This window comes from Oryx dammah, unplaced genomic scaffold (assembly GCF_014754425.2).
Source record: "Oryx dammah isolate SB20612 unplaced genomic scaffold, SCBI_Odam_1.1 HiC_scaffold_2, whole genome shotgun sequence".
Classification (NCBI taxonomy): domain Eukaryota; kingdom Metazoa; phylum Chordata; class Mammalia; order Artiodactyla; family Bovidae; genus Oryx; species Oryx dammah.
The window spans coordinates 194,575,754-194,587,784 of NW_024070186.1; the positions used below are offsets into that span (position 1 = coordinate 194,575,754).

The 12,031-nt window shown below is 51.2% G+C and overlaps 1 protein-coding gene across 1 annotated transcript in view; it reads right to left on the bottom strand.

Moving 5' to 3' along the window:
• LMTK2 (lemur tyrosine kinase 2) overlaps nucleotides 1-12,031 on the bottom strand; it is a 73,768-nt gene that overhangs the window by 25,541 nt on the left and 36,196 nt on the right. The window contains exon 7 of the mRNA XM_040230951.1: nucleotides 3,623-3,759. Coding sequence (XP_040086885.1) covers nucleotides 3,623-3,759 — 137 coding nt within the window. The remainder of the gene's footprint in view (nucleotides 1-3,622; nucleotides 3,760-12,031) is intronic.

Genomic DNA, 12,031 nt, shown 5'->3' on the forward strand with positions numbered 1-12,031 from the left:
CCCTCAGAGATTGAGCTCCATCCCCCTAGGTGGTAACACGCGTGGTGGCCTCAGTCGTGACTGCAGGGACCCCGCCAGGTGAGTGGAGCGGCAGGTACACAGGAGAAGTGTTCTAAACAGTCTCCCGCCCTGATTCACAAGGAAACATCTTTGCTTGTTCTCAGCTCCCACTGGCGTGAGAGCTCGTCCACCTCCAGATCGGTCTTGTAAAAACAGCTCAGCGGGGCTGCAGCCGTTTTCAAAACTACTCTGTCCTCTACTTAATTAACATATTACCCACGAAGGCTCTCCCAGGAACCTGAATTCCTGATCAAAAGAGCAAGCGACAACCCAACATTACTGAATACTCTTCCAGGGCGTGGCCCACATTATCTTATGTAATCCTGACAAAAGCACTTCAGGGCAAGATTACCCTGTTTCAGGGAAGAAACAGGCTCAGAGGATTAAGGAAGAAGCGGCCACTTAATAGCTTCAGCTCACTGTACCAACCTGCCGCCAGCAGCCACCACGGCGTAAAAACGAATCCCCAAGTGGGCTGTGAAGAGACTGCCGCTTCCCACTGGAAGGTGGCTGCAGCTCTCGGAGGCAGCGGCAGAGGAGCAAGGCCAGGGGATTCAGACACAGCACAAAGAGGCAACTCGGCTCATTCAGCGTCCTGACAGCTTTCACCCCTGCTCATCAGGTCCGCCTGCATCACGCTTCTCTTCCGCGACGTCACAGCACAGACAAGGTCTACAACCCAGGCCTATGGCCAGTCCTCCCTGACCCTCTCACACACACCTTCCCCATAAACTGGGTTCTACCGATGCTGGGCTCCTGTAACACTGGACACCCACACTCTGAGGGCTGGAGGACTTACTAACCTCGGTGTTCCTCAGCACAAAGTGACCTTTAACTGGGAAAATCCTAAAGAGGGCTTGTGTGTTGTTCTGGCCACGCCACACAGCATGTGGGATCCTAGTTTCCCGACCGGGAATCGCACCTGCACCCCTGCAGGGGAAGCGCTGCGTCCTAACCACTGGACCGCCAGGGACGTCCCTCAGGAGGTCCTTTCACGCACAGTGCTACCTGGGTACACCTTAAGGCCACGGTCACGTGGGTCTCCAGCTACAAGAGACACGCCCACGCCGCCCCCTGGACGCCCTGTGCCCGTACTCATCACAGTGGCCTGGTGGCTTCTTCCTGCTCCTCCAGGAAGACTGACAGGCTGGGCACAGGAAGTCCCAGGCGCTTGGCCAGCAGGTCAGGAAGGTGCGGAGCATGACACACTGGCAGCGCCTGCTGTTTACGTGGCCTTCGCAGCCGTCATGTCTCTGACTACAGAAACGCAGCCTGCCCAAGACCCAGGCTTAAGTCCCCTCTTAGACAATAGGTACAAATAAAAATTAACTGGGAGTGCCTTACTAGATCAGCTTTCAGTTTGATGCGTGGGAAGTTCTATCTCCAACCAACATAGAAAGTTCGACTGAGTCAACAAATAAATATTCCAAAGTCCAACCTAAAACTATGCTATTATGTACTCAGTATCTTGTAACAACCCAGGATGACAAGTAATCTGAAAGCATGTATGTCACTGAACCACTCTGCGGCACATCTGGAACACAGCACCGCAAGGCAGCTCTGCTTCAGCTTTATAAAATGCTACTGTGGTGCACTACCAACAAAAAATAAAGCACACAAGATTACATGAAACATGGCTACTTTTTACAATAAAATGAAACAGCTGTCAATGGTTTCAGGAATTTTCTTTACCTTGAGTTTATGTACCTGAATTACATCCAAATCATGTGAGTTAATTCATCTTTATTTGTTTGAAACTAGATTCTAAAGTAAGTAAAACTTTAACCTAAAGAAACTCACAGGAAGGTAACATTTACTTTGCCAATTTTTGAAATATAATCATAGAAACCAACTTGGGCTTTAAACAATTTCCAGTTGTCTTTGATAACTTTACGTTGCTGATTCTGATGTGATCTTCTCTGAAAATGCTCCATTCTCCAAAATCTAAAAATTCCTACACCAAGTATTTAGGTAATAATCACTTGTGTTTTATAAAAGAGTAACAATACAAATATGCTGGGTATTAACCTGTTATGAGGGAAAAAAACAAAATATAAGATTTTTCCATTATAAAACAAATAGATCCTTATATATTTTGAAGTTTTGTGTAAGGGTTTCTGCCTTGGGCCTGAAGAAATTCATAATTTTTTCGGCTCTCTTAAAAAGCACCTTAGAATGATCTGCTCACTGTGCAAGTCAAACAAGATAGATATGTAATAAGAGTGTTAATTTTCCTTCTTCCTACCCTGAAGTAATGTTGAGAATTTGACAGGTATTTTTCCATATCTGTTCACACACACACACATAGACTCACACAAACCTCCGCAGATGTAAGCATTTTCTCCTTTTAATGGTGTCGTATTTTAAAAACATTTTATATATGTGTATATATATAAAATATACAACCTGTGCGACCTTCGTCTCCATGTCAGTACATACATGTATTCCTTTTCAGGTCTTTCGATTGTTAAGAGTAAAATGATTTAATCAAAGTCAACTAAAGAGACAGCTCAGTCAGTGGTAAAGAACCCGTCTGACAATGTAGGAGACTCAGGAGACGTGGGTTCGATCCCTGGGTCAGGAAATTGCCCTGGACAAGGAAATGGCAACCCACTTCAGTATTCAGATGGAGGAGCCTGGGGCGGGGGGGGGGGTGCTCAGACATGACTGAGTGCACGTGCATGCACGCACACACACTTAGCATGCAAGAGTCAGACATGACTGAGCATGCATGTGCGCACGTGCACACACACACACACACCCCCTCTCTCTCTCTCTCTCTCCCCGCACCCCACCCCGCTCTCTCTCTCTCTGCCCAATTTGTCCAGAGACCTGAGAAAACATTTCAAACACAAATCAGAGCTGAAAAGCCTGGAGGAGAACAAGCAGGAGTGTCCTTCTGAGTTTTAAAGAATCATCATCTCAGGACTCAAAGCCCTTTGCATCCTAATTAAAACAATTATGTGGATGATCTGAACAAAATACGACGCGCTCTGAGAGCTGTGGCTGTTCAAGTGGGACCAAAAAGGTCTGGAGAGATGCATTACCCTGACCCCAGGGCTGCTCACACCAACCCCAGCACCCCCGACCAGTCAGGGTGGCCTCTCGGAGTGCCAACCAGAGGCCGACACTGGGACCTTCTATCAGAAGATGACGTCAGACCCTCAGAGCCCTCCTCCTGAACCGGAGAGGGCCACGCTGTGGCAGTGGCACCCAGCGGGTGGAGGCGGAGCCTGAACCTGACGCAAGGGGGATGCCGAGGCGGGGGGGACGGAAGGCAGACCGGAACTGCTCGGTCTCGACTCTGAGCATCACACCCTTTCGCATGCTTGGAGATTCTGGCAATATCCTCTAGGCCTTATGCTGTATTCAGGCACTCTGTTCCCTGGTGCTGGTTTAGACAGAGCCCAGCTCGACCCTTGTTCTGACCCTGGGCAGGAGGGGACATCTTGTTTATAAATCGGAAGTTCACACCCACAGCTGGTCCTCCTTGGGCTTCCGGCAGAGCCAGTGCCACGGCTGGGGGTGGGGGTGGGGGAGGCGTGCGAGCGGAGGGACCCACCTGTGCAGGAAGTGCCGCTTGTGCATGGCCGCCAGCCCTGCTGCGATCTCGCACGCCAGCCTCTGCAGTAGCATGCTCTGTGCGTCCCCGCGCGCTGGCTCCGGCTCGCCGCCACGCAGGTAAGCCTTCAGGTCGCCCTGTGGGAACCAGCCCAGGTCAGTTTCCAGAGAGGACCGGGGGGACAGACGGGCATCTCAGCTGACAGAGATGCTGACGTGACTTCTTGGAAATTACTCAGATTTGAGCTTAATTAAGAATCTTACTGAACACATTAAAAATTACAAAAACAGCAATTCCAACCAAATACTTCAAAGCTTGAGAAAATGTCCTTCTTCTTTTAGGATCATTCTAAATTCAACATTAGTTTACCTTTGTTACAGAAACACATGGATAACAACGGCTAAAAAAAAATTATAATAATAATAATAAAAGATAATTTTATACTGATGCACAATTTACATTTAGTGCAGATTTACAGAAATTTCCAGGTCACTGAAAGAAGAAGGTGGAGAGTAAACAAGAGGGGCCATTCTCACCACCTTCAAGGATTCCAGGGGAGATCACAGCACAGTAGCTTTCAGGAACAACACAGAGGGAAGGAAGGCAAGAAAAATGGACGGAAGAGGAAGAAAAAGCATTTTCGAGTGCCGGTAATGGCTTCAATTCTTTGCTGGCTCCCCCACAGCCCCTGTGAAAAAGAACACTAGGGCCACTTCAGAAACATTCATGCTGTGACTCTAATTAAGTCTGTTCAAAGGACAGGAAATTGAACAAACTCACACTTAGACCCCAGCACACAGGTGTTTCAATGTCCCGGGTACTCGCGAAGGAACCCCCACTCCGCCCCCCACAACACAGACACACCTTTCTTGGTTTCTGTTTCCTGACTCTCAGGGTGGTATGTCCTGGGGAATTTACTGTGTATCTCTGGGGAAATACACCTTTGAGGCAATCTTCCATGTTCTGCTTACCACATGATTAAGTATTTATTGATGTAATATAATTCCAAGGTAAAGCTTTATATATAATCAGTTAATAAAATTTAGAAAAAGCAAGTCAAAAGCTTTCAGTTTTCTTTAATGTGAGTCAAAAAAGATGCCTGAGGAAGAAAATTCCTTGACCGATTAAAAGAATCGAATACCTTCCTAACGACGGCTACAGAAGACAGCAAACTGATCAAATCTCTCAAATCAAACTTTAAAACAACATTCCTCTGCTGCATTTGTCCACACTCAATACTAAGTGTGTTCTAAGGTAACGTCTAAGTCCACACCAAGAACCTAAATTTGTTTTCATTCCCAGTTTCAATGATCTTTATATGGACGATAATGTTGGAATCATGGGGTTCTCATGGCTGGGAAAGATTGAAGGCAGGAGAAGAGGGTGACAGAGGATGAGATGGTTGGATGGCATCACCGATTCAATGGACATGAACTTGGGCAAACTCTGGTAGAGGGTGAGGGACGGGAGGCCTGGCGTGCTGCAGTCTGGGGTTGCAGAGAGTCCGATATGACGTGGCGACTGAACAACAGCAACACTGGTGTCAATAACTGTCACCATCTGAGCTTTCAAGCAGGAGCCAAGCACTGTGCTGGGAGTTTCTGCACCTGTTACCACAAATAACTCTCACAATTTGAACCCCTTTCCGGACGTGGAAGAGGCTTAGGGAGGGTGAGAACTTTGCCCAGGGTCACAGAGCTAACAAACAATGGGCCTGCACTTCCACTCTTCAGTTTACTTGCCAAGAAAATTCTGTTTGGTGAGTGAATCCAATTAGTATGCAGAGCAAATCAGTTATTTTACAAGAATGAGCGTCAAGTCAACTAAAGTTGACCACACGCTCTCTAGGACTCTCCCCGACTCAGCGAGCTGCTCTGCCGTGGGAGCTGCCGCCCCGGACCGGGGTGGGTGCTCACCCCCACCGCGGCGCTCCTGCTTCTCTGCAAACACAGCCTTTCCCCTTCTGCACCCCCACACAACTACAAGCTGCTCCAGACCAGAAACACGTTTTTTCCCCGTTAAGAAAAATACATTCTCCTCACCACCCCAACCTACCTTCACCCAGGCTAGGCTCTGCCCAGTGCAGAAGTGGTGGGAATACAGGCTTCCTTGGTGGCTCAGAGGGTAAAGTGTCTGCCTGCAATGCGGGAGACCTGGGTTCAATCCCTGGGTTGGGAAGATCCCCTGGAGAAGGAAATGGCAACTCACTCCAGTAGTCTTGCCTGGAGAATCCTATGGAGGGAGGAGCCTGGTAGGCTACAGTCCGTGGGGTCACAAAGAGTCAGACATGACTGAGCGAGTTCACTTCACTATGGGTGACAATTAAATTAACCCAGAAAAACTCCAGCAGAAAGCACGGGGCCTACAGGCTCATAGGATTTTCATAAGGTAGCCCACACGGAAACGAAATATGAGAACAGAGAGCTGAGGTTTATTCACCTTACCAGTGAAATGGCAACTTAAAAGGCATCTGTCTAACCCCCTTCCTTCAGTGTCCATCTAAGGAAAAAACTACCCTCACACAAAAGTAGGATTATGCTGTTCTGCGTCTGGCCAATTCTCAAAGCAAACAGGAGCTGCTGGCCAACAACAAACACTTCCCGAGTGATTTTGGCCATGAAGGCAGGAATGGCGGAGTGGGTGTAGCTGTTTTTCAAGGTTACCTGAAGTATATTCCTTACCACTCACTGTTCTTAAGTTATCTTCTCTTCACAATAGGCCACTCCCCAAATTTCACCAGGAGATAAAGTATAATAAACAGAAGGAGATTTTGCTTCAGTTCTGAAGGTTTCCAGCTTGGCAAAAACTCAGTCTCTCCCCACCTGCACTGGGGTGGGGAAGAGTGGGGGAGGGTGAGCACAGCCCGGGCAAACACGTCTCTAACCTGCGGAGTCAACATCAGCGGTTCCTGAAGAGCAGATCAGCTTCTCACGGACAAGACCTGCGACGGGCTGGGAGGGGCCCAGGGCTACTTCTATGTTCTAGAAAGAACCCCAGCGCTCTCCTGGCACCACCGAGCAAAAGAAAATTCAGCGTAAGATCTTCAACTACAGCAAAGATGTTTCTATAACTACTAAAAATGGATCCATTCTATCAGAACAGATGAAGCTGTAAAATTTAGGCATCTGGCCTACACTTGAATGATGCTGAGTGAGTCCACTAGGATTATTCCTTTGGCCGCAACGGCAGCCCACTCCAGTACCCTTGCCTGGAAAATCCAATGAACGGAGGAGCCTGGTAGGCTGCAGTCCATGGGGTCACTGAGGGTCAGACACGACTGAGCGATTTCCCTTTCACTTTTCACTTTCATGCATTGGAGAAGGAGATGGCAACCCACTCCAGTGTTCTTGCCTGGAGAATCCCAGGGACAGAGGAGCCTGATGGGCTGCCGTCTAAGGGGTCGCACAGAGTTGGACACGACTGAAGTGACTTAGCAGCAGCATTACTTAAAAAGAGAAACACTGAGAACAGCAATGTATTCTGAAACAAAACAAAGTTCCTTTCATCCAAGTTTTAAGTATTTCTCACATCCTCCCTAATGCCCTTCCGTAAAAAACTCAAGAAAACCTTGGGACGCTAGATGGCAGCAAAGCGCTGGTACTGAGACCTCAGACACCAGAGCAGCAGCTTGGGCCCCTCTGTACTGAGGCACGTGGACCTTCAGATGCTTCCTCGGGAGGACCTTCTCAAACCCCAACACCGGCTGCCCCGAGTGCTCTGTCCAGCTTTCCGGCAGACACGGAGAACCATGAATTCACTTCAACACGGCGTAAAAACCCACCCAACAAGCAAATAGATTAGAAATTACAATTGCTCATACATTTAAAAGAAGGATTTGGGAGAAAACTTTGTTTTTAAACAAAAATTTGACTGAAAGGATGAAAGAATAGCATCGACAGCCACGTGCTCAGCATCCACTGAGGAAATGAAACCTCTGCACCAGGCGGGAGGCCCTGGGAACTGCCAGCCCAAGGGATCTCACTCCTCACGCGGACTGAGCCTCCTGCCCTCGCTGGCACTCAAGACCCGCCTGTCCACGCCCACACCCCACAGCACCTCCTCCCATTACGAATTACCCTCCCCGAGCCCATCCCGTCTCTGCTCAAATAATCTGTGCGCACCCCTATGCCTGCATACCCGGCTCCTGAGCCCATCCCACCTCCCTCTTACGGACACAGGGCTTTGGGCCTGCCGGCTGGCCTGCCCCCCACCCCCCAACAGGCTTAGCTCCAGCTGCTCCCATCAGCTATCCCCGGCCGCAAGGTCAGCGGTCACCGGCAGAACCCAGTGAGGGCCCACTCCTTCCTTCCCCACCGGCCGCCTCCTTCAGAGCTCCCCGGTCGCTCCTCTCCAGGCCCCTGTGTGGAACCTTCTCCTTCTCCCTGGTCCCCAGGCGCCGGCACTCGCAGGGCTCTGTCCATGGTCCTCGTCCCTCCTCGCTGCAACACCTGTTCCCGGGTGGGCGTTATCATCCCACGAGCACGGAACATCATCTCTCACACGCTTCTCTGGCTCAGACCCCCACCCCCAAGCCCCAGGCTCATCTGTCAGCTGCTCACTCGACACCCTTCCCGGGATGCCCGAGAGGCACCTCCAACCCAACGCACACAGTGCAAAGCTCCGAGATCTGCTCCGTCTCAGGAACTGGCATCTCCGTTTCCCCAGGGCATTCAGCCAAACCCAGAATCCTCATGCTGGAGTCTGCTCTGTCCCGGGACGCCCACCACCACCCACCACCAAGTCCTGGACCTACAGTCAGAGGGAGCCTGGGCCACGGAGCCCAGGGCAGCAGTCATGTGCTGAAAGGACCCTCTCAAACCCCAACACCGGCTGCCCTGAGCTCTCTGTCCAGGAGGGGGCCACTGGCTGGGGCCTGGGAATGCGGCACCCCCTCACCAGCCACCCATATCGCCCCACCGCCAAGCCTTATCACACTGTGTCGTCGTTTGGCACGTGTCCCCTCTGCAGGCTCTGAGCTGGGGACACTGTCCACGTGTCCCCTCTGCTCCACCGTAAGCCCACGCCCCTTCTCTTCTCACACTCCTGAGGGACAGGGCACATCACTCATCTCCGTAGGTCTGAAAGGGTCCCCGTGTGTGGGCTTCACAAGTTCATTCGTGAACAAGACATGGCATTTCTGAACAAAAGGCCAATTCAGGGAGGCTTCCCACTGATGGAACACAAATGTACAGGCATTAACCCCACCTGATACAAAAGTATGTAGAATAAAATTAAGCTATCAGTTAAAATCCCTGCTTCGCCACAGCAAACAAGTGACTCAGACAAGGAGGCAGTGAAGAGAAAGTGTGGTCCTGGGCGTGGCCGGCAGAGCCCTGTTCCTCCCTCGCAGCAGTCTTCTCATCCGTAAAATGAAGGCACCTGCTTGGAAGACTCGGTGCCCAGCACGAGGCCCGGCACCATTGGGGCCCGTCTCCCCCTCCAAGCCCAAGCGGGCAGGGCTTCCATCAGCCCCGGAGCCTCTCCTGAGCTGCTGGAGCCAGCCGGCCACAGAGGCGCATGGAAGTCTACCCAGATGCCAAAAACGCTCCCTGGCCAAGGAAAGACTCTCATCTCTGCATCTCCGCTTCAGGGTCTGGGGACGGAGGCAGAACTGCTGAGTCTCACTGGAAGCGAGACGGAGCGGAGCGGAACCGGCTTCCTTCTGTCACCTCGGCCTGCAGTCTGACCTCCCAGTGGTTGGTCTCTGCTCAACTCCCTTCCAACTGATCCCTCCCAGCAGACGCCAACCTGCCTCCCCGATCGTGGTGCTCTCGCCCACCGGTCCCCAGACCCCCCCAACCCCGCACGTGCAAACCATCAAGCTCCCCTGCCTGGCTCACGTGTCCTTGAGACCCTTTCTTGCTGAGCAGAGTCCATCCACCCGCCCGTCCACATTCAAACCAAATACCACCTTCTTTGTAAAGCCTACCCCAATGAGCCTACTTAGAACTGCTACACAGAACTACCCAAACCTTTAAATTACAATCAACTTAAGAAAATAAGAAAAATGAATAAATGTAACTACCATTTCCTGAGCACTCTATGTGCCCAGCAATTCATATTCACCATCTTATGGTTGGGCAGTCCCTGGGAGAGGCAGGATCACCCCCATTTTACAGATGCCTACACTGAGGCTTCATGAGGTTAGGGCCTTTCCAGGGAGGCCCACACGCAGGTGGCAGGATGAGTGTGTGAAGGCAGGCCCGCCTGGCCCTCCAGGCAGAAAAGGCAGGACAGGGGTGGCTTGCCGTGCTCCCCAGAGTGTGGGGCACAGCCCTCGGTTCCCAACAGGTGCTCACACACTTTTGCTGAGTGAGTGATCCTGACCCCACTCTCATTGCCCATCCACAGACACACACAGGGCGCGCCACAGGCCCCGCGGCCACGCGTTCCACACGGCGCCCTGCGCTGAGCCCTCCACCCACGAGCACTGCACCCACCCTCGGCAGGACATGTCGGTGGCTGCGGGCCAGCTACCAAACCCTGCAGACTTTTTTATTTGCTTTCAGAAAAATTCTAAGAGAAAGTGTTTTTTAAAAAGAGACCAGTAATTCCATCTCGCGAGGAATGACCTAAGTAAATACGAAAACATTGTCTCCTTTCTCCTCAAGAGATGGTATCTCTGAGCATGCTCCCCGCCTAGTGACGACGCAATGGGCCAACGTGCCCTCACCAGCTTCTGACCTGCTGAGAACCTGTGAAGACAGTGGTCCGTCACGGTGGCCGCCACTACTCATTCCCGAGCCTGGGCTGGCAGCCTCTGTCCTCTGGACCCTGGCCAGTGGGCGCCTCTGCCTTGGATGGCATGCCTCTGCTCAGGCCGGCCTCTTTCTGGGAGGGTCCTGGGGCACCCAGGCTGGGAGAGAGGTTCGGGGAAGCTGGGCTTCGGGGTGCTCTGGGGACATCCCTGCAGTCCAGGCAGGCAGGCGTCTCCAGGGCTCACGGGGCTGACATGAGCTAAGCATTTCTGTCACCCAGCCTCTGAGCATGCTGAGCCCAAGACCCTGACCACAGTGCCCCCGATGAGGCCCAGCCCCTGCTGCTGGGGAGCTGGTCTCTCCGACATGTACTAGGGTCCAGAGGTGATGAGCAGGGAACTGCCCTCAGAGATAGATGTGAGCCCACCAGGGGCAAGGTGGGGGGCTCCCTAGGATAACGGCCTTTCCTTAACATGAGACTGGTCATTCTGAGTGCTGACCAACCAACTTTCCACGGGCACCCCTGCATCCACCGGGTGTAGGTAACACTGGTAGAGCCCCTTACGTAACAGGAACTAATCACCAGTGTCTTTTGTGTGTGTGATGAAAACCATGCCACACAAGGCTACCCCTCAAGCACTTCTCAGTGTCCACTTCCGCGGCATTAAGTCCACCCACACGGTCGTGCAGCCCTCAGGACTCTCTGCATCTTCCCAAACTCCGACTCTGCTCCCTGCTCAACAGCAACCCCCCCAGCCCCTGGCACCCACCCTGCCACCTCACCCCGGAGGGGCCCCTCTGGGAACCTCATGCAAGTGGACTCCTGCAGTACATGTGTTCTGTGACCTCGCTTATTTCACTGAGCACAATGTCCTCAAGGTTCATCCATATGGCAGCAGGTATCAGAATTTCCTTCCTTTCTATGGCTGAGTAATATTCCAGTTCATGGACAGACCCAATTTTCCTTGTCTGTTCATCCACTGATGGATCCCTGGACTGCTTCTGCCTCGTGGCTACTATGAATAACGCTGCCATGAACACGGGCATGAAAATGAGACTCTGTGCTCAACCATCTGAATACGTACCTAGACATGAGACTAAACTCGTCACCTGAACCCATTCGGAAGAAAACATCAAGCTTTTACTACTCCAGGAAAAACAGCAACACTGCCCAGTAAGACTTCCAGGAACGCACAGACAGGGTGAAGAGTAAGAAAATGCCAAAGCACATGAGCTGGTTTTATAAACCACCTCGATTAGCCTGCAAATGTGCCATTTCAGGAAGATGGTGACTCCCACTTAATTTCTCTTATTCACAGAGAGTGCTCCCATTGCTCTTTATAATTAGTATCAGGAGCCAATTAGGGACCCAAAAAAGACACCATTAAATGTCTCACAAAAGCAGAACTTTGACAAGCAGACCTGTCTCAGCACGTGAAAATGCATCTTCAGTGTACTTTCTCCACAGGCTGGGCCACCTGTCACACTGGCCACCCAGAGCTAGGTTAAAAGGAGTTATTTTCATATTCTACTCATTAATAACCAAGGATCATGTATATTATACCTCTGATAACACTGAGATACCCAAAATCAGCTGTGCACTAAAACTGTCAGAAACACACCTGGAACTCCTTCCTCCCCGGTCTCACACCTTTATGAAATAATCCGGCTAAGTGGCACTTGTCACATGTCTGCCCCCTCTAAGCAGGAG